At 40.7% G+C, this 21807-nt stretch overlaps 2 protein-coding genes across 2 annotated transcripts; one reads left to right on the top strand and one right to left on the bottom strand.

Moving 5' to 3' along the window:
- The first annotated feature begins 3645 nt into the window (after window positions 1-3645).
- On the top strand, window positions 3646-17270 carry acsl4a (acyl-CoA synthetase long chain family member 4a). The gene is made up of 15 exons (XM_080416753.1): window positions 3646-3733; window positions 5846-6415; window positions 6959-7136; window positions 7237-7346; window positions 8624-8762; window positions 10155-10305; window positions 10938-11061; window positions 11493-11564; window positions 11686-11825; window positions 13085-13254; window positions 13347-13421; window positions 13540-13728; window positions 14598-14712; window positions 15165-15322; window positions 15927-17270. The coding sequence occupies exons 2-15, from the start codon at window positions 6059-6061 to the stop codon at window positions 16082-16084; spliced, it is 2136 nt and encodes a 711-aa protein (XP_080272879.1). The 5' UTR covers window positions 3646-3733; window positions 5846-6058; the 3' UTR covers window positions 16085-17270.
- On the bottom strand, window positions 17268-21306 carry nxt2 (nuclear transport factor 2-like export factor 2). The gene is made up of 4 exons (XM_080416755.1): window positions 21176-21306; window positions 19488-19574; window positions 19208-19352; window positions 17268-17565 (listed from the first exon to the last, which is right to left on the bottom strand). Exons 1-4 carry the CDS (start codon window positions 21191-21193, stop codon window positions 17381-17383), a joined length of 435 nt encoding a protein of 144 aa, XP_080272881.1. The 5' UTR covers window positions 21194-21306; the 3' UTR covers window positions 17268-17380.
- Window positions 21307-21807: the final 501 nt, after the last annotated feature.

Genomic DNA, 21807 nt, shown 5'->3' with positions numbered 1-21807 from the left:
CTTGGGATAGTTGTGGTGCTATACGTAGCAGTTCTTTGGGATGGTTGAGTATAGCACCTCAGCAGTTCTTTGGGATGGTTGTGGTGCTATAGCACCTCAGCGGTTCTTCAAAAATCAAGAATGAAGATGGTTTATTTGTCACTACTTATACACGTACTAGAAACTAAATGCAAGTATGTGAGGTTTATATAATAACAGTAGTAAAAACTAAGATAAGATTAAGAAGTATCCACATCAGCATAACATAATAATGGTAAGAGAAAAGGTATGTGTATAAGGGATAAGGCATATAAATGTGCAATAAGGTAGACATTTTCTGCAGAAAACACTATAGCACAACTGATTGTGAACCAGGGACCAAGAATCAACCTGGGGACAAATGTGCTGGGTGGGGATTCTAACTCTCTTTAGGAATTCTGACTTCCCTGTAACTGACCTATTTTGCTTTTACTGTAAGCTCTGGGAATTGTGCCTGGCAACTCATCCAGAACAAGGGATTATGTTTCATACTTGTGCCTCTTGACAGAGTCTGTAACTTGTTGAAGTACTTTTGATAATGAGAATGTATTTAATTCCACTGTATTAATGGAACACAAACACCAACAGTTACTATGTTTATACAAATGCCAACAGTTAGAATGTTTATTAAATAAACCCTAACAAAAAACATACTGGATGTGAATAACAGAACAGAACATAAGGCTAAGGATCCAATGTGGTGTGAAGTCAGTAAATCAGTAGTGTGTGTGTGTGTGTGTAAATGTATGCATGAGTGGAACATGGTGTAATGCAAGGTGTGTGGATGGAAAGTAAAGTCAAAACCTAAAGTAACAAAGGCGCATGGAGAGCTGAAAGGAGGCTGTGGAAGACAACAGGTCTGTCTTCTCTGGATCTCTCACAAGTGTAGTAATAACATGGGCTACTTATAGGCTCCTGGAGGCACCGGGCCCAGGTGCTCTCCAATGAGCCATTAACCAGGAATGTAAGACTGCCCCACCCTGCTCACCTAGGAAGATCACTATTAATAGACGAGGCAATCCCATGACAGCATCACACACTGTATCTTACACTCTTTTCCCCCCTGCGATCTACATAAAATCTACAAGCTCACAACGTGTTTTGTTGCGACACGATGTGAGTTGTAGATCTGCAATTTTTGGGAGGGTCCAAGGGATGTTGAAGGTCCTTCAACATTGTGCAACAGGCTGCTACAGATGACAGTAGCTACAATCGCTTTGTGGTGTGCTGAAGAGGGATGAGTGAGTCTGTGGCTGAACATGCTCCTCATCCGCCAGCTCGCCATAGAGGGGATGGGAGGGGCTCTCTAGAATAGCATCCAGCTTCCTCCTCAACCGCCCTCCAGCCTCCGCAACCACCTCTAGATTGTTCAGTTTAACTCTAGTTCCAGTTTAACTATGGAGCTAGCCTTCCTCACTAGCTGTATCTTGAACTGGAAGAACATCTCCGGTTCTACCAGTAGAACATCTGCAGCCAGGAGCCTGTTGCATGCATTGAACGACCTGAGCTTGCTCTGTCCATAGTTGTCGGTCCCAGTCCAGTTTATTGTTCATGCTTTAGGCTACTTCCAGGAACTTGTACTGTAGGTGCCCAACACAGTCAACCATTTCCACCTCCTTGCCCCATAGTGATTTAAAGGGACTACACCATGAATTTTAACGTTTTCTTCTTTTTTGTGTGTTTTTGGTCTCCCCTACCTCTCTTCTATCCTCAAAAATACCCCAGTTTGAACACTCAGGCTTTCACAGCAAATCTGGGGTTTTCTGTAAATTGGTCTCAAAACAGGCCAAACTGATTTGGTCCCTGACGTCACGTCACGTCAGGGAATAATTCCTCCAGTTTTTCAGTAAAAAAAAGAAAAAAAAGAAAAATCTTATTTTTTTCTTATTTTTTGTTTTACTTTTTCCACACAGAACCAGGAGATAAGATGCATACAAACTGGCTCAATAGCACCCCGTGCCAAACAGGACAATGTGGTATTGCAGGTGAAAGTGCTTTATAAGCCAGAGAGAAGTTAGTTGGAATGAGTATATCTGAGGCTTGATTTAGGCTCAAACCTTTTGAAAAACGTTTGAGGGACATAAACAATATGATATTAAATATTATTATTATTTTTTAAATTCATGGTGTAGTCCCTTTAAGTTGGGGGCCCTCTTGCTCCGCCAGTAATCCACCAGCAGCTCCTTGGGTTTTTCGATGTTGATTTAGAGGTGAACATGGGGCCCAATTTGGATTTGCATAGGTGCTATGGGAATACAGGGCTGAGGGGACAGGGTTGAGGGAACATAGGGCTGGCTGAGGGACCTCAACCAAGGGCTCTCCATCAGGTCTGTGTTCCCTGTGTTGGCTGTATTATTGTTTTGTATTTAATATTTGTAATATTCTAGTGTACATGCTTTTCAGATTAATTTTTATACATTTTGTTTTGTCAAGTCAGATTAGTCCATGTTATTCTCACATACCTTTTAAGAACTTTGCCCCCCAACTATTTAATGAAGTTAAAGTCATTTATGGGGGCATTTCTGGTTATAAGCTTGGACTTTTTACAGGGCCCGTTCCGAATTGCTCTTTTAGCGGTTTTGAAGGAGAGTAAGGATTCACACTTTTTTATGACTGTTGGCAGGGCATTCCATATTTTGGTGGCATAGCAGTAGTACCAATGTAACCCCTTGTTTGAACCAAATCTGTGTTGAACGTTATTTGGGGAGCTCTCCCTGGTGTTGTGTTTGTGGGCGTGAAGTAGTTTGACAGGTACATGGGTGTCTTTGTGGTGTGTGGGTATGTCAGGGTTGCCAACTCTCCTGGATTCTGCAGGAGTCTGATTTGATATCAAACTCCCAAAATTCACCAGAACACAGGAAATTACATCTAGTCTGTTAAAAAGTTTCTAGGGGAGGTCTGGGGGTTGTGTGGTCAGTCCATGCAATCATAGCGAGATATTCAAGTTTAAGTAATGAATGGTTATTATTAAAGATGGGTCTTTAATTAGTCGTGTGTATATTAGTGTATATTAGTGTATATTAGTAGTGTGTATCTGTCTATTCATTAATGTCTCCAATTGAGTACGTGGGGATCTCATTTGAAACAAGCCATTGCGGCTTTTATGAGCGATCCATTTTAGCTGACCTTGTATTGTAAACTGTACTTCCATGTGCTTTTTCTCTGCAATCTTCTAAATAAAGTATTCAATCAATCAATCAATCAATCAATCAATAATTGCTTCAGACATAAAGTTTTTTAGTGGATGAAATGTAAAATTGTACCCATCATTTTACAGTGAAAGCAAGCCTGATAAAAGTATCAAACTACCACAATTCACCAGAACACAGGAACTCCCCCCCCCCCACCCCCATTTAAAAATAATAAACTAAATAATACATTCTCAGATTCTCGGATGTTGGCAGGCCTGGGGTACGTAGCCTTAAAGGAATGAAAAGGGAATGGAAAGAAATAATAACAACGAAAGAACCAGAACATTAAATGACGTCATTTCCTTTGACACAACATGAAACTCAAGCTGTGTAAAAAGAAAATAGAAAAAAGAAAAAAAAGAAAACAGTTCAGGGAGGCTTCTCATTGGTCTAGAAATATGGAATCAGATGACGTGACACTTCCGGTTCCTAGTGCCTTAGAAAGGGTTACTTTCGGTCATTTCTCCAGTCACTGGCAGGAGACCCAGTAACCGTTAGACCCGGGTTCCAACGGCCGCTTCAAGGTAAGAATTTGACCTGCCTGTCAGGTCACTCACTGTAATCTGATTACAAACGTGATCCCATTATAGTAGATCGAGTTAATTGATCTGGATCGCATTTAAACGGATTTACGTTTCCAGTCATGATCTTGGGTAGCATCGTCGCTACATGATGAAAGCAACGTGTGGCCTCTGTCTTCATTGTAGCTTATATATATTTTTAAGACAATTTGATTTGTGAATTTAAATGGGATCAACGACCGCTGGAAATGTGATTTATGAATGCGATCTTACATGATCGATCCTGTGATGCTGCAATATAACGTCTAGACATGAGATCCTAATTAACCATGTGGACTGTAGAACTAGACAGAGCATTTCCTAGTATCAGTGATGTGTAACTATGTAACTACATAGCTGAGCTTGAAGATCTGCTATTTTCAAAAGATTTTTATACATTTGAAAACTGGGACATTCTGCATAATGAGTACTTTTTTCTTTAGGTACTTAAAGTACATTTTGATACCAATACTTTTGTAGTTTTACTCAAGTAAATTTTGAATTCCGGGCTTTTACTTAACAGTAGAGTATTTCTACTTTGCAGTATTGATACTTTTACTTAAGTAAAACATTTGAGTATTTTTCCACCACTGCTAGTAATGATTATGTTTAAGTAAGAAACACTGCTCTTATACCTTAAAAAAATATAGCCAGAATATATGTAGAAAGTTATAATATTCAACTTAAATGTAGATTGAAGTGATATCGGTTGGTTTAAAAAAAAAGAAGTAATCACAACTTTAGTTAAACCTCTAAAGAGTGTTTGTTCAGTACCAAGAGTCTCACCATCTCTCTCTCCAGCTCTTTAATGATCAGAACATACATTTTCAGGTGGGTCACCAACTTCATCGGATCATGGTTATCAGAGTGGCTCAGTCACCAAACCAATATACTTTTCTTGAGATCAGACATTCTAAGGATGCCATTACATTTAATTTAAGAGTTTATTCATGTTTTATTATACTATGTGCTTGCTATCTTACGATTACATCATCTCTATTCAAGACACTGAATAGGAATGTAATTTTCTCAATGTTCATTTCATCCTGTTATATTTCAGGATATACATTATGCTTTTTATTTGTATAATGTCAGTCAAGTTTGAAGTGCATCGCACACAGGAAGACGGGTGGTCCATAATTCTTCCCAACATTGTGCATTCCTGTACCCTTCCAGTGTTCATCCTGGCTCTGTAATTTGACTTCACGTTTAAACCACAGAGAACTAAAATGTATCATCCGACTCTCACTGCCCTCTATAGTCGCCTTGCACCATTATCTAGGTTTAGAGGTTATGTGCAGATCGAGGTCGACCCAGAATGACACGTCTCACTGACCACCGAGCGAGTGGGGTGACCTGAATGGTGATGTCATTGGTCATCTGTGATCCTTATCATGTTGGACATTGGCCAGCATGTTGATGTCATTGTTTGTCTGTCATCCTCGTCATGCTATTGGCCAGCAGTTGGTCTGACTCTGGACAGTAGGGCTGTATCTTTACCATTCTTCTAGCACCCTGTCATCTCGACAGTCATACACATTAAGTTTAAGTACGTAGGTAACTGCCTTCCTTTGGAACATTGCTTCAGAGATTATTGAGAAATACAAGGGGAGGAAATAAGTCTGCATTATTGATAGACACACACACCCTTAGTACAAATATGTGGTGTGTATGTATGAGGGCGACTAGCACTGAATACAGGTCTTTGTCGGCATAGTCACTATAGTCTTTCAAGTCACAACATGCTGCTGTCAGGAAAATGGTGTGGAACAAATGAAAGGGTGAATATAAATATAATACAAGCTTTGTAAATGAGCTTAGTCCTCAGTTTGAGTTGGCTGCGTATTGAATGGATCTTACTCTTCAGAAACCTTACTCACCACTTCCTCTTCTCAGAGCTGACAACATGTGACGATAAACACCACAAATGAAGATAATTGGATAAGAAATGCTGCATCTCCTTTTCTTTGATGTTTATCCTAGTTACTTTGTAGCTCTTAATTGGATTAGAGAATCTGTTAAATGTTTATGTAGTAAAAATGTCATTATTGTTTTTTCTTTTGTGTTTTATTCCAGTTTTAGATCTGAGTGTTATTTGGTGCATGAAGGACAGCTGGATCTATTAATTTGAGAGCTTTAAAACCACGTCCTGTCCTCCAGTCCTGTGTGGACCTGTCAGGTTATTCGTCAAGTTCTCTCTGAGGAACCTCCCTGCTCCTCAAATCCAGTCCATCGCCCAAAACCCGGCCGTACGGTTCTGTTGGTACTGAAGTGCCTCCAGTGAACACCATGGGTCCCCAGTCAGACTCTGTTCTCCACTCCGTCCTCCTGCTCCCACTTCACCTCCTGGTGTGGTTGTACTCCTTCCTGTCCTTCCTCCCCTGGTACTACATCACCCATGCTGGGCAGAGGCGGTCCCAGTCAAAACGGGCCAAGGCCTACTCCACTTCGGGCTGCGCAGAGGGGCCCTATCGCTCTGTGGACCACTTTGAATCCCTGGCCAGTGAGGACTTCCCAGGCAAGGACACCCTGGATAAACTGTTCGAACATGCTGTGCAACGTTTTGGACCATCACACTGCCTCGGCACCAGGGACGTCCTCAGTGAAGAGAACGAGCCACAGCCCAATGGTAAAGTATTTAAAAAGGTACGCAATCGATTCAATCCCGTCTTTCAGAGAGTTGTATTTAGAACATTTCCTTCAGAGACAATTCATGGGTTATTGAGATCATTTAATGTTAGACAAGTGTAGTCCTGTACACTATCTTAGCCTACAGACACTTTGATTGATTTGTTTTGGTCATTGGACCTTTTATCGGGCATCTGCACAAACAAGGGAAATTCCCCATGCAATATGGGGCAACACAGAGAACATGGTCCAATCATGGAGCCAAGCAAATAATTTAACACAATAGCAGGGTCAATCAACACTTAGAAGGGGGGGAGGCCATCAGTTGTGCAATCAACATTAATTTCAGCATCATTCAAAAATGTATCTTCTGTATACGATGCAAGAAATAAGGTATATTAGAAAATAAACAACAAAACTGTAAATTAATAACATATACTACATAAAAGTATTGGTTATTATTGGTATTGAGTGTAAGTGGTGCATAACAACACTTTCACAGTAACCATGATTAATTTGAGGACAAATGTCTAATAAAGTACCTTTTCCCCCCCCTCCCAGCTGATCTTGGGAGAGTATGGCTGGCTGTCCTACCAGGACGTCGACACTCTGGTCAACCAGTTTGGTAGTGGACTGGCAGCGTTGGGACAGCAACCTAAAAGCAAAGTGGCCATCTTCTGTGAGACCAGAGCAGAGTGGATGATCACCGCGCAGGCCTGCTTTAGACGCAACTTTCCCTGTAAGGATGTAAACTTTATTATTACTAACGTAGCAGTAATTGAACTGCGCACTGTTTTATGGCTGCTGCTTTTACTCATTAATCTGTTTTCACTCTACAGTGGTGACATTTTATGCCACCCTTGGAGAAGATGCAGTGGCATTTGGACTGAACGAAACCGGAGTCACACATCTCGTCACCAGCGTTGAGCTGCTTGAGACTAAACTGAAGGTGAGAGAGACAACCATCCACATCAGCGAACTAACACACCAACAGTTTCACTCAAGTGTGATCTGTGTATGTTGTTGGACCCCAAGCAATAAGGATGTTGAAAGATTACCTCATACAGCATTTGTAAAGTGAAATAAATCTGTTCGCTACAATGTTTACTTGGGGATCACAACTTGGGTGGACAACATTTGCACAGTGTACCTTTTTAAACCTCCCGGGTCCAACTTGGTGTTGAAGTGTCCTAGAGCAAGACACTCGACCCCAACTGCTCCCTAGGTGCTGTTCCACGGTTGCCTGCTGCTCCTTAATAGTTAGGATGGGTTAAATGCAGAGGACAAATTCCGGGTATGTGCAAATGTACTTGGCCACTACCCAAACAACAACAAAAGGGGACGCATTTATTCATAGTTATTATTTAGAAAGATACTGATTGACTCATGTCAATGTGACTACTGTACTGTGCTGGTCCATGGCCGAGTCGGTAGTTAAAATGCAAATTGCTTCGGAGCAGCCGAATGTAGCATCCACAGAGGCTCATTTGAATAGGATAGCACAGTTTCGTTATTGTTCTGTCGTCTTTGTCAGTGTACTTTGGGGTTTCAAGCTGGTGTCTGGTTTCAGCTTCGAAGATCCTAATCTGACACTTGCAACAATGATCACATTTATACATTTGAACCAACATTTAATTGTTTGGCTACAGTAGCCTCTTTAAATATTAGTCATTACAAAGGCCTTAGTGTGTTAGAGCCTGGGTGTGGTTGACGGTAACGGGGAGATGACAAACAGCCCTGAATCATAGCATTTTGAAAATTTGGTCCATGTTATTGAAGTTTATGTATTTTGACAATAACATCTTGAACCTCTGGTCTAATGGATGCAGTATGAATTTGTAGCTTGCTCATAGGGAACATGAGCAATTAGGTAGAAACTAATCTCTCAAGATTCAGCAGCCAGCTTTTTTTTTTGCCGATGGGTTCCCAGATTGGGTAGAAACCAAGAACTATATTTTTGTATGGCCTCCTGTGCAATGCACGGACGCAGCCTTACATGATTACAACACACGTCACTTCTCTGAATATGATAAAATCTCAACACGATAGTAAGAAATCACGAAATATTCCGTAAAAGATGGTTGACCACTGAAACCATCAGCAACAGATCCGATATCCTCTAGCTAGGCTCAAATCTGATGCTGATGTCTACAAGGGAAAGTTTATCGTGTGATGTTGGGTCTTGTAGTGATATCTGTTCTGTCCTCGTTTCTTCTCTCTGTACAGAGTGTGCTCGCACAGATCCCAAAATTGAAACATGTGATCTATGTGGACCAGAAGAGAGTAAGCACTGAAGTGTACCCAGCAGGGCTCACCCTCCACAGCATGCAGGCTGTCAATGAGCTGGGGGCCAAGCCTGAAAACAGTGAGTAGTATAGTGTGTGAGCTTGGTTGTGAAACAAACAACAAACTGCAAAACGGCAGAATCATGAAGCAAAAGAATGGCTCGCAAATATTACTGTTGTAATATATTATTGAAGATTATTTAATATTTAGTACAGTTACCGGTCAAACAAATACAGGTCTGATGAGAGTGAATCAGTACAGATACTGGTCAAGCCTAAGATACACTGGCGTGCGGGACGGGTCAAACTGTCCCTGTCCTTGTCTATCTATCGTCATGAGTGACAGAGATAGACATGGACAGCACAGGATCAGAAGTGCTGGGCAATCAGCCATGTGATAAAGGGAAAGATACATATTATTATCTAGGTGATCTAATCTACGTGGTGTTCTAATGTTCTAAAGTAGATGAGTTGAGCAGTCACAGTGACATCTCATATGTTTTGGGCCTGCAGTGTCTTTGATAAAGTACTAGAGCATGGTGTCACAAGCATATCTGTATGCTTACGAAGATGAGAGTGAATCAGTACAGATAACGGGCAAACGGATACAGGTTAAATGTAATACTGGGGTGCTGGTCAAACCTCCAATATTATTACAACGGTATTCGGGAGCCTCCATGCAGTATAAAGGAGTCTGCTAGTGACGATTCTCTTAGTAGTCTGCAGTTTTTTCATGTCACCTTTTGGTATTGCCTCAGCTCGCTTGGAACCTCGACCAAAGTGATGCCAAAAACGTACCAGATACCGTTGCCTAAAAGAACAAAAAAAGCTAGTTGAGCTGGTATGCAATAAAAAATGGCATAACCATCATACTTTGCATTTCACATTATAATTGCATAACATAAGTTGAGAGTGCAAACATAGCATTAAAACCACTTCGTCCCTATTTGGGGCAAGTCATTATAGGCAATTTTTTTTAAAATAAACACTTCAACATAAAAAAAAGCAGATCTACAAGCTCGTCTATTTTGGGTATTAACCCTTTAAGACCTGGAACTGTGTAATTTTTAGATTTGAGCTAAAAAGCATAATTGTACACTTTGGCTATTCAAAAATAGCAGATATACAAGCTCATAGAACTTGTAGATCTGCTATTTTTGAAAAATCGTGAAAATGTGTGAAATATTTGAATATAAATATTTTTAAAGCGAACATTTTTAACTCTATTCTTTGCTTCTGGGGGTCCCTGGAACAAAATATTTTGATGGGGGTCCGCGGCCAAATACATATCATTTTGGGGGTCTTTGACATGAAAAAGATTGAGCACCACTGACATAGAAACATAGGTTTTTCAGAAAACTGTTGGAATTTAGGAGACATGTAGAATCAGCTTCAGGTCTCAATGGGTTAATTGTATGACAAAGTGTATAGGGCTTAAGTGGTGAAAATGTTAATGACTGTTTGTCCCACAGTGAGCACGGCAGTGGTCAGGCCACAGCCCTCAGACCTGGCTGTGGTAATGTACACCAGCGGTTCCACAGGCAGACCCAAGGGGGTCATGATTGTCCACAGCAACCTGATCGCTGGAATGACCGGCCAATGTGAGCGCATCCCAGGACTAGGGTGAGCATCAGTTATGACTATAATAATAATAATTTACTATAATGTACAATTGACTCTTAATGTAGCGTCTACAGCAACAAAGCAACTAAAGCCTGATTGATACTTAGTTGTGTGCTGGTGTCGTGCTCCGTAAATAGCAGATCTACCAGCTCACAGCGTATTACTACCGCGAAGCATTGTGAGCTGGTAGATCTGCTATTTACGGCATGCAACACCAGCGTGCAACTAAGTATAAATCAGTCGAGAGTAAATCAATGAATAAAACTATTTTTGGGGGGCAGTCTATGACAGTCATAGCAGAGAAGAGACAGAAAATGTGGAGAAAGTAGGGGAATGACATGCAGCAAATGGTCCGGCCGGCCGACCAGGAATTGCACCAGAGACTCGATGATTTTATAATGTAGAGAAATGTAGACCATGATTGCAGTTGCGTAGGACACCTACCGGTTGATAGTTATTTAAAGCAGATGGCGCACCAGATTGTACACTAGATGCTGCCACCGTCTTCCTTTATTGTAGTTCAGACATTGTTGCAATTACCCGTCTCTGTCGGGAGATGCATAAAGTAAAAGCCTAACTTATACACATTGTGCGATGGAGTATAAATGAAGCTTGACTGTGTGTTCTGCCAGGCCCAAGGATACATACATCGCCTACCTGCCCCTGGCTCATGTTCTGGAAATGACAGCGGAGATCTCCTGTGTGACATATGGCTGTCGAATTGGCTACTCCTCCCCTCAGACGCTGTCAGACCAGGTACAAATTACACTGACAACAGCACGATGTTCAATTATTTCCAACTATTGAATAAACATAATAAGTGTAGCTATTTCTACTTTCCTTTAAATCATTGCTTGAGTACAATGTGAAATATAGAATGTACACCATTACAAATTAAATGGCAATATACTGTATAATTTACCCTATAGATTGTAGAGGCTGGTATAGCAGTGTTTGAGATTAAAAGAAAATAATTAAAAGGTGTATACAGAGGGTATTAGCATACATTCCACAATGCAATTAGACTTGTATCAATAAATAATACATTTGCACTTGTTGAATTGAGTGCAAAATGAAGTGTACAACTCGCATAGAGGCAAGAAGTATATACATCGATTCCCATAGAAGGATATTCTATATACATTCACTTGTATTTATTAGTAATATGTTTCTCTTGTCGTTTCCAGTCCACCAAGATAAAGAGGGGAAGTAAAGGAGACAGCTCTGTGCTCAAACCCACCCTTATGGCAGCCGTACCGGTTCGTACCCTTGCTCATTCCTCTGCTTCTTGCCTTTGATTACTCTGTTCCATGTTCTGTGTCCTCCCTGTTCTCAGCTCATATCAATCACTCCAGTCACTGTTTATCTTCTCCCAACCAGGAAATCATGGATCGCATCAACAAGACTGTGATGAGTAAAGTGCAAGAGATGAGTTACTTTCAGAGGACGCTGTTTAATCTGGCCTACAACTATAAACTGGAGCAGATCAAGAACGGCTACGATGCACCACTCTGCAATGCGTAAGAGCCCATTCCGTCCTGGTTATGTTGGCCACAGGGTACAGAGAATGTGTGTAGTGTTCTACTTAGAACCACTACAATAGAATTTAGTTACTCTATTTAACTATCATAATCTAATGAAGAACCCATTCCTCGGGCATTCAAACATTTAATCCATTAAGACCGGGAACGCATCTGTGTCATTTTACGATTACTTTGGCTTTTTTTTGGAAGGAAATCGTGAAAATGTGTGCACATCTTTGAATATATATACATTTTTAACTCAAATCTTTGCTTCTGGGGGTCCCTGGAACAAAATATTTAGAGATGGGGGTCTGCGGCCAAATGCATATAATTTTGGCGTCTGAGAACCACTGATATTATTGCAACATACGTTAAAAAAAAGTAAGATTTAGAAGATTTAGAAGACATTTGTAGAATCCTCAGAAGCTAAGATTTGAGTTGCAAATATATATCACAAAATATATATCAAAGATTTGCACACATTTTCAAGATTTGCACACATTTTCACGATTTTTCTAAAATAGCAGATCTACAAGCTTGTAGTGCGGCACTCGATGCGAAGCTATGAGCTTTTATATCTGCTATTTCACTAGTAAGAGACCACACCTCTACTTAAGTTTAACAGTTTATTGAAACGAAATGAGATGAATGTGGAATGGGATGAGGAACCCGAGGTTAGGGCGAGACTCAGGGTGGGGGCGTAGTCTCAGGAGCCGACGGCCATCGTTGCTCTACTCGGGGAGCGGTCGGGCGTCTCTGCTCCATCACTGCCTCACCTGGATTCCTAGAGAATAGAAAAAGAAACTGAAGGAAGGAGAGCGAGAATCGAGAAGGACGGAGGAGGTTGGGGTGGAGGTGGATGACAAATTGAAAGCAATGAAATGCAGAAATAGCCGATCTACAAGCGCAATACTCATGACCCATGTTTGGTCTGCTGTGAAGCAGAACAAGCTGGTCGAGAGATGGCAGGTGTATTTATACTGTGGTGATTGCGACAAGGATTGGCTGTGGTGAGTGGAGGCAGTTGATCGTGAATGGGGAGTGGCTAATGAGTGAAGGCAAGTGTGGTAGATGGGGAAGCGATTGAGAACGGGGAGTGGCCGTGATAAGCAGAGGGTGGTCTCTACTCCCGAACCTACGTTGTCAGACAACTACATTTTTTAATAGCCAAAGAAATCTTAGAATGACACAGATGCGTTCCCGGATTGAATGGGTTAAGGCCACTTAAATGACCTCTGTCTAATCTGTCTCTATAGGCTGTTTCGTAAGGTGCGATCTCTGCTTGGAGGACGGGTGAGGATGATGCTCTCGGGAGGAGCGCCTCTGTCCTCGGCAACACAGAGATTCATGAATGTCTGTTTCTGTTGTCCTGTGGGCCAAGGCTATGGACTTACTGAGACCTGTGGCGCCGGCACCATCACAGAGGGTAAGAGTAACTAAAAGTGAGCATGGAGATGATAAGTAAAAAAAAACTAAAATGGAAATGGTCAGTAATTTTTGATCTCTTACACGTTACAGTTGCTGACGTCAGCACGGGTCGTGTGGGAGCCCCTCTTATTTGCTGTGAGGTCAGACTCCGAGACTGGGCTGAAGGTATGGCTGAGACTTCTGGACATAATATAATGCCGAAATCTGGTCCCAGTGCAGAATACATTTTCCATATTGCAGGACTTACGTTCCCTCCTCCCCTGCCCTTTTTGTTTTCTTTCAGGTGGTTATAACACTAAGGACAAGCCGCTCCCCAGAGGTGAGATCCTGATCGGTGGTCCCAACGTAACCATGGGTTACTTCAGATGTGAGAGCAATGATCAGGACTTTTTTGAGGATGACAATGGTCAGCGGTGGTTCTGCACTGGTGATATAGGAGAGATCCACCCTGATGGCTGCCTTCAAATAGTGGGTATGTCAAATGATTTTTGTTTTTTTTAAACATACTTTCATTTGGTCCTATTATTCTATCTAGGGCTGAACAATTAATCAAAAACACAATATGAACTACTCCAATTTCTAAATCGGGTTTCAATTAATTGCATAAAAGAGAAGGAGGGGGGGTGGTGTCCAAAAAGGACATCTAAACAAGGCATTTTGGTACAATATTCATCTCACACATAAATGTATACTAAAAGGACCACATGTTTTTGCACATTTAGCTCATCTGTCTAGAAGTCATATTCTGCATACTTGCTGACAATTTTCAGTTTTCTTGACCTTCCGAGAGATAGTTTTTTCTTCATTTCAGTATGGTATACAAATGAACTTGCAGATACTTGAAACTTGCTTGAGATAAGTAATCCTACATAGTGAACATGGTGAATGCCGAAATATTCCCTGGAAAATGATTGTTTTACAAATTGAAATCAAATGTCTATGACTTCATCATGGTGACATGAATATTAAATAATACTTTGCTTTACTTAGTAATGTAAAGTATTCATGATTTGTAGTCAATGGGTAAACATACAACACTTGTGTGGTCCTTTTTAAATGTATATGTATGATGACAATATCTAATTTTGTGGTAGTTATATTGTAGTGTAAACAATAAACAGAATAAAATAATGAAAATATCAATTGTGATTTAATTTAGCCTTAATTCTAACAAAGTTAGAAACTGTCAAATCTGATGGGACTCTCCTGAAAAGCATTATTCATACATTATTTCATATCGGTTGACCTACTCTACTACTACTTTCTTCATACTCATGAGTCAAGTAATTTAAACTATATTTAATAATTTTATGTGATTAATCCATTTTATGTTTTGTTTAGACCGTAAGAAAGACTTGGTCAAACTGCAGGCAGGGGACTATGTGTCCCTGGGGAAAGTAGAGGCAGCTCTGAAGACCTGCTCACTAATTGACAACATCTGTGCGTATGCAAACAGGTGAGTGAATCTATGGCCATCATCTGGACATAATTTTATACCATCTTTTTATACCATCGCCTGATTATCATACTTTAAGCTAAAGCCTTTGATTGCAAAGCTTAACACAGAATTCACACCAGCAGCGGTATTTAGCTTTTGCGTTCTGTGAAAGCGGCGAGGTTCAATGCATTGTCTGTGATGAGGAGCGACCGCCACTATCCCTGCTGCAAAAAATGTGAAGTTGAGAAAACAACAAACTTTTCCCCGCCACAATACAGCAAGACAACAGGCATGAGAAGCGCGCTGTGGTCTGAAATGGGGGTGGACTAGGTGTTTACACGAAGGCGACATGGATGATTCAGACATTTTGTACACACCTATTTAGAGGAAAAACACTGCGGTAGAAATGGCTACAAACCGCTATAAATGAAGCTTAATGGTCACTCTCTCTCTGGTCCCTGTCCCTGCAGTGAACAGAACTATGTGATCAGCTTTGTGGTGCCCAACCAGAAGTGGCTGACGGAACTGGCGAAGCAGAGAGGCATAGAAGGCTCATGGGAGGAGCTCTGCACCCACCCGGACATGGAGAGAGAGGTTCTGAAGGGGATTAAGGAAGTCGCTGCTACAAGTAAGATTTAGAGCCAGCTGATATTTTTGAGATGGATATCTTTTCTAGTCACTGTTTACCGTTTGTGAGCTGTAATTAAAGTACACCTTTTATATATGTGGGTTTTGCACCGATATGATACAATAGAGCCCGACCAATTAATCGGCAGAGCTCTATTGATTGATTGAATACTTTATTAACGGCTTGCAAAAGGTATAGAGGTACAGTTGTACAATAATGCTAAAAGGATAACACAAAAGTTCCTGAGGGCTTGTTTCCATTGTGGTCCTATGTATTCAATTCATCAAGACATATAAAGACATACAATACTATACAAGAAATCATCCATACTAGGAGCAGTAAATGTATTATACTATTGTGTTGTGATAAATGTGGATGATTGGAGTTGTATTATTTAGTAATCACACACAATTCAAAAAGTATTAACAATATGATATACAATAACTATAAACTAAGTCAACAGCCTATGTATTAACAGAAAAGGCAGTCAGGCAGAAGCTATTGAATGCTTATAATTTATCAATCTAAGCTACACTCTCTAGAAATAAAAAATATGATTACTGATCTCAACCTCTCTGTTGTATCTTTTATTTCATCCATGTAGATAAACTCCAACGGTTTGAAATCCCAATAAAGGTCCATTTAAGCCCAGAGCCTTGGACTCCTGAAACGGGCCTCGTCACTGATGCTTTCAAGCTGAAGAGGACAGAACTTAAGAACCACTACATCCAATATATAGAGAGAATGTATGGAGGTAAATAAATGTGCCAGTTGATCCTAGAGCTCCCTATTGCCACTGTTTAAATATGTAAATAACATTTCAGGTACCCATTTGAATTTTTAAGCCGTTTGTGTACCGAAAATGTACAAACAATTGACTTGAACACAAATGCTGAAACTGTAGATAGATGTACTTGTTTGGCTAAACTGTGCTGCTTTCCATACTTTTGCTTGGGAGAGGAATAAAAGTTTTGATTCTCACAGAGTTGCACCAAAATGGCACCTCTTATTCTGTGGAAAAAGGGTGCGAGACCATAACAGCACTCGACTGCCATTCACTTCAATCTCTCTGTACTGTTTTGTAATAGATACATTTCATATATCAGTGTATTTTTTGTTGTTAATGCATTGTTACTACTCATTCCATCAAATATTAACATTAGTAGTTAATGACTTAAATAGGTTTCTATAGGCCTTTGATGAAGATGTTACTGTGCCTTGAGCCTATAGTACAGGTGTGCAGAAGTAGGTGGCATTTAGATCAAAAGGCTAGTAGTACAGTGATCTGTTACTGCAATGTGATGTTTACCAGGTGTTTTAAACACATTTACACAGAAAGATTTGACCCAGCCATGGGCTATAGATTGAAGCTCGAAAACAAGGATTTCTGTGTCTCTCGTTGCCTGTCCTGTTGTGCTATCCTGGCCAACCACAATATTGCTTTATTTTGTACTTTTGTTTTTGTCATAATGCATTGAGGCGGTCAGACCAAATGTGTAAAACATATGACTCAGGAAGATATTTAATATATTCAACTGTCTAGTACGAAGTTGTATAGAACTTACTTCTGTCAAAACTGCTGTCCTTCTGTGAGCACCTTAAATTATTTATTAAAGATTAAGCATGTTAAGCTATTGCAATGCTTTATAGCATAAACTTTAGTAATAACTGGCATACTGTAAAAGTTTTCATATTATACCTCAGTTAATGATTGGTTAATGTAGGCTAATTGGTCTCAATGCTTTCTGAAGTGACATCTGTTCAATAGGATTTTCTTTGTTTTTGTCATTTTGATGTCTTGTCTTGTGGAAATAACTCAACACTTTGGGAACATGAACTTTAGCAATTATGTTCTGTGATACTGTTACAATTCTGTAATTATTCCATCATTAGGTCACATGCATCGTGAAATGTGTGGTAAATAAATGTCATTTTGTACTCAAGGTTATCCAACATGTTTTACATTTTATTACAAAACAACATAACCAAAAGTCAAAGCCAAACACCTTAATTTACACCATAATACAATAGAATACTTGACACTCGTTTGAATGTTGATCAGCTGTTCCAGTCTTGAAAGCGGAAACAGTCGCTGGCAATCTTCCATACAGGCTGGTCGCTGTTGGTCGAAGGCTGAGCTGTTAGGAGAAAGTTCTGGTTGAAGAAACGCTGCTTGTTCCCCTCAAATTTAACTAGTCCACCGGTCACAACCAGCAATGTCGTCTGGCCTTGAGTAGCTTGTTCTGCAAATGGAGAGGAAATCAAAAAAAAAAATTAGAAGTCCAGATAAATGAGTGAGGTTTACTTGTCCAGATAAATTTGAAATCCAGAAATTAGTGCAGTTTATACTTTTTCCATTGGTCCAAGAATGCATCAATAATAACAAGTACTGTTCATTCAGTAACTTCATCAATGTGACGAGCAGGAAGATACCCCAGAGGTGAATGTGGTTGTTTCAATGTTGTGGAGGTAGAACATTGATATAAATAAGAAATAAGCCAACAAGTAAACAAAGCAAATGATTAGATTTATCTATTGTTTTAATAAAAACCCTCCAAGCTATATAAAGCAATAACACAGGGGTATTCAACTGATTGTGAACACCACCATCACCACTAGAGCCCTGCACGGGCCGAGAATGTGGGCCCAAGCCCGGCCCTGGCCCATGGTATTCAGCCCGGCCCGGCCCCTGGCCCGATAGGTGGCGCAATTTTACAGTCCGAGCCCGGCCCTGGCCCGTGGTATTCAGCCCGAGCCCGGCCCTGGGCCCGTGTGTCAAATACAGAATCAGCCCAAGCCCGGCCCGTTTTGGCGGGCCGGGCCGGGCTTCAATGATCAATTATCTGCGCAAAATGTTCTGTGAGCCCGAGCCCGGCCCTGGGCCCGTTTTTCAAATACAGAATCAGTCCGAGCCCGGGCCTGGCCCGTGGTATTCAGCCCGAGCCCGGCCCTGGGCCCGTGTGTCAAATACAGAATCAGCCCAAGCCCGGCCCGTTTTGGCGGGCCGGGCCGGGCCGTGGGCGGGCTCTGGCGGGCCTGCAGGACTCTAATCACCACCACCCTGACTAAGAATCAACCTGGGGACCACTATTGTGTTGGGTGGGGATATGTGGGCTAAGATTAGTTTTTTGGTACCCCATGTCTATATAATGAGTTATAAACACTTATAATGCATTATAATCAGCTTATAACACTCCATTATAGTATTGAGAACTTAAAAATACTCATAATGCTGTATAACACTGGTTCTCAAACAATGGTCCATGGCACCATTAAAACATATATTCAAAGATTTGAATATATTTTCACGATTTAAAAAGAATATGTCTACAAGCTTTGAGCTTGTATATTTGCTCTTTTTGAATACCGAAAAATAGCAAAAAGGGTGCGTCCGCAAACAATCTTCACTTGCAACAAAAACATTTTATTGCAGATACCCCCCATTTTTTGTGCTCTTCTCAAGTTCATTAGTCCGGCGCATCAGTCCATTTCAGTAGGTGTGCAAAAGGACCAAGACACCACTTAAGAGAACCAATGATTTAGTGCACTGTTTCTCAACTAGTGGCCCATGGTATGATTACAGGAGGTCCTTCTCTTCTTGGCTATAGTGGTGGACAGAGTCTCATGTCATTTTCTGGCTCCAACCTGGCCCTGTACATATTCTTCAGGAAAGCCAGTTTGGAAATACCACTCCCACAGAGATACGTAGTTACAAAAGGTAAAATACATTTTGCTTTTACTGTAAACTCTGGGAATTCTGCCAGACAAGTGACAACTCACCCAGAATTTCACAAGGGACTGACAACTCATTCCTAAGAATGTACACGGTAGAGACAGTCATGGCCATATTGAGTGTTGATGGTTTGGGAGCTGAGTGATTCTTACCATGAACAGGCTGACAGTCCAGTGTCTGAACATTGAACTCGCTGGATGGAAGGGAATCAAAAAAGTCACTCAGAGCATCCACACCTGCCACTGCATTTCCATTCCACACCAAGGTTGCTTTGTCCAGGTAGAGTCGGGTTAAATTCTATGATAAAAAAGAGAGAGGGCACAGAGAGAGAGATAGAGTAGGATAAAGACATAAATACCATATAGCATCTAATCCATATTGACAGACAACAAGTTCATATTTGCCAGCTCACAAAACAAAATCAACACTCACCCTCCTTTTCTTGTCCATGCAGTCGTAATAAATGTTGATGAATTCTTCTGAGTACCTACATGACTGGTCAGCATGTGTCCTAAAATCCTTGTGTGCGAAAGAATAAAAATGTATGTCAGTCAGGCTCAAGTCAGGGAAATCATGGTGCTTGTGCTAACGTACTTATACCCGTCAGAATGTTTAAATATTGCTAATCTCTCGGCTCACTCACACACACACGCACACACACACACACACACACAGTATATTCCGGAAAAACAACAGAATTACAGTAGACCACTAGGCCTTCCGGACTACATTTATATTTTGGATGCAAGGTTCAGAAAAGGGGAAGGATTTGGTATTTTAGCCAGTCCCGTCCTCAGCCCAGCCCGTAGCCCCTTTCGGAACCCGACGCGTTCCAATTTAAAACAAAAAAAGGTACCGTATACAGGGTTCTGAAAGGGGCCGTAACCTCATCCATCCCGGAGGGGGAGAGGGGGAGGTCACAAAGGGAGCTAGGGGAACATTCTGGATGACTGCGATCAGTACGATAAGTCATGTACGTATCCCAGTCAGAATGTTCTATAGGGCATAGCAGTGGCAGCTATGTTGTGGTGCCACAAATCGAAAGCACATTCGTTTTTCCCATAGAGATTTTCGAAAATATTTATAAAAAATATTTTAAGCCTGGAACTAAGTCATCCAGGCTCCTAGTGAAAGAAAAAAAAAAAAACCTGCAAAAAAAAGTTTTTTATTTAATATAGTTGTATATAATATAATAAATATTAAAATATTTTTTGACACTGAATCAAATGTTTTATGGTTAAGATTCACCAACATCCTGGATGGCTTGGTTTCAGGCTTAAAATAATTAATATAAATATTTTTGGAAAGCTCTAAGGAAAAAAGAATGGGCTTTCGATCGGTGGCACCACACAATGTCAGCCACTGCTAGGTGATGCGCTTGATTAAAAGCAAAAACTCTGGGTTCCTCCTAGTTTGGTAGCAGCTCGGACTCAATGGAAACGAAACATAAATCTAGGCTAAAGTCAAATACAAGCACTGTTATATATACTGTTCTGTTTTAAGGATGCCTATAATATGACTGCACCAACCTCGTGTGTGCTATTAACTTGTAGACAGTGTTGCCAGATTCTGTGCGAGAAATAAGCAACCAGGTCTAGGAAAACAAGCCCAAAAGAAACTAGGGCACTAGGCCATACACTTTAAACCTGAAAATAGCAGGTCTACATTTTGACACGTTGTGAGCTTGTTGATCTGCTATTTAAAAAAATTAAAATGTGGAATATGTGAAAGAACACAAATCTGGTACAGGGGGCTTCCATGGCACAAAACATTTTCAGATGGGGGTTAGGGACAAATACTATAATAATTTGGGGGTCCATGACATGAAAATATTTGAGAACCACTGATTAAAATAATTTAAAAATTGAGAAGCACACCCAAATAAGCAACTGAAATTTAGAAACAAGACCAAAAAACCGCAATCCGCAACTAACCAATATTTACAAGCAACGTCAAGGGAACATAAGCCCAATGTCGCTTATAATAAGAGGACATGGCAACCCTGCTTGTAGACCTATTACTGTTATTTAGCTTTAGCCATTCAAGCTAGCTAGCTGGCTACTGAACTTGCTATGCTCGATTAGAGAACTAACTAAGGGATAAACAACAACATAACCTACCAGTGTAACAGACGCCATGAGTCCAGACTTCAGATAGACTGTTAATTCACGAACAAAAGTAGGAGATGTGGCGCTTTTTCTTTCCTTTGTATGAGTTCTTACGAGTTGTCTTGCTTGCCTTTTCTCCCTCCGTGTCAACAGGAAGTAGACGTTGTATTTACTTCCGCGGGTCACATTCAACGTTGCCAGATTCTGCGAGAGAAATAAGCAACTAGGTCCATGAAAACAAGCCCAAAAGACGCGGCCACAGGAGCGCTCTAATCTAACCCGTACCCGTTCGTTGGCTATTAGAAAATTGCTGATCTACAAGTTCACAACGTGTCGCAATGCGACACGCTGTGAGATCTGTTATTTTCAAAGAAAATTCGTGAAAAAAGTCACTGGCACAACATATTTTCAGAAGGTTGGGTCTCCACAAATATATATTAATGTGGGGGTCTTGATATGAAAATGTTTGAGAACCACTGTTTTAAACACCATTTAGGAAACAAGCCCAAATAAGCAACTACACTTTAGAAACAAGCCCAAATAAGCAAACTACACTTTAGAAACAAGCCGCAACTACCAATTATTTACAAGCAACTTTACAGAAAAACAAGTCCAAAGTCGCTTATAATAAGCAGACATGGCAA

The sequence above is a fragment of the Gymnoscopelus braueri genome, assembly GCF_963280865.1.
Source record: "Gymnoscopelus braueri genome assembly, chromosome: 20".
In the NCBI taxonomy this organism is placed as follows: Eukaryota; Metazoa; Chordata; class Actinopteri; order Myctophiformes; family Myctophidae; genus Gymnoscopelus; species Gymnoscopelus braueri.
The sequence above is the reverse complement of the archived record's forward strand: the minus strand, read 5'-3'. Positions and strand labels throughout refer to the sequence as shown.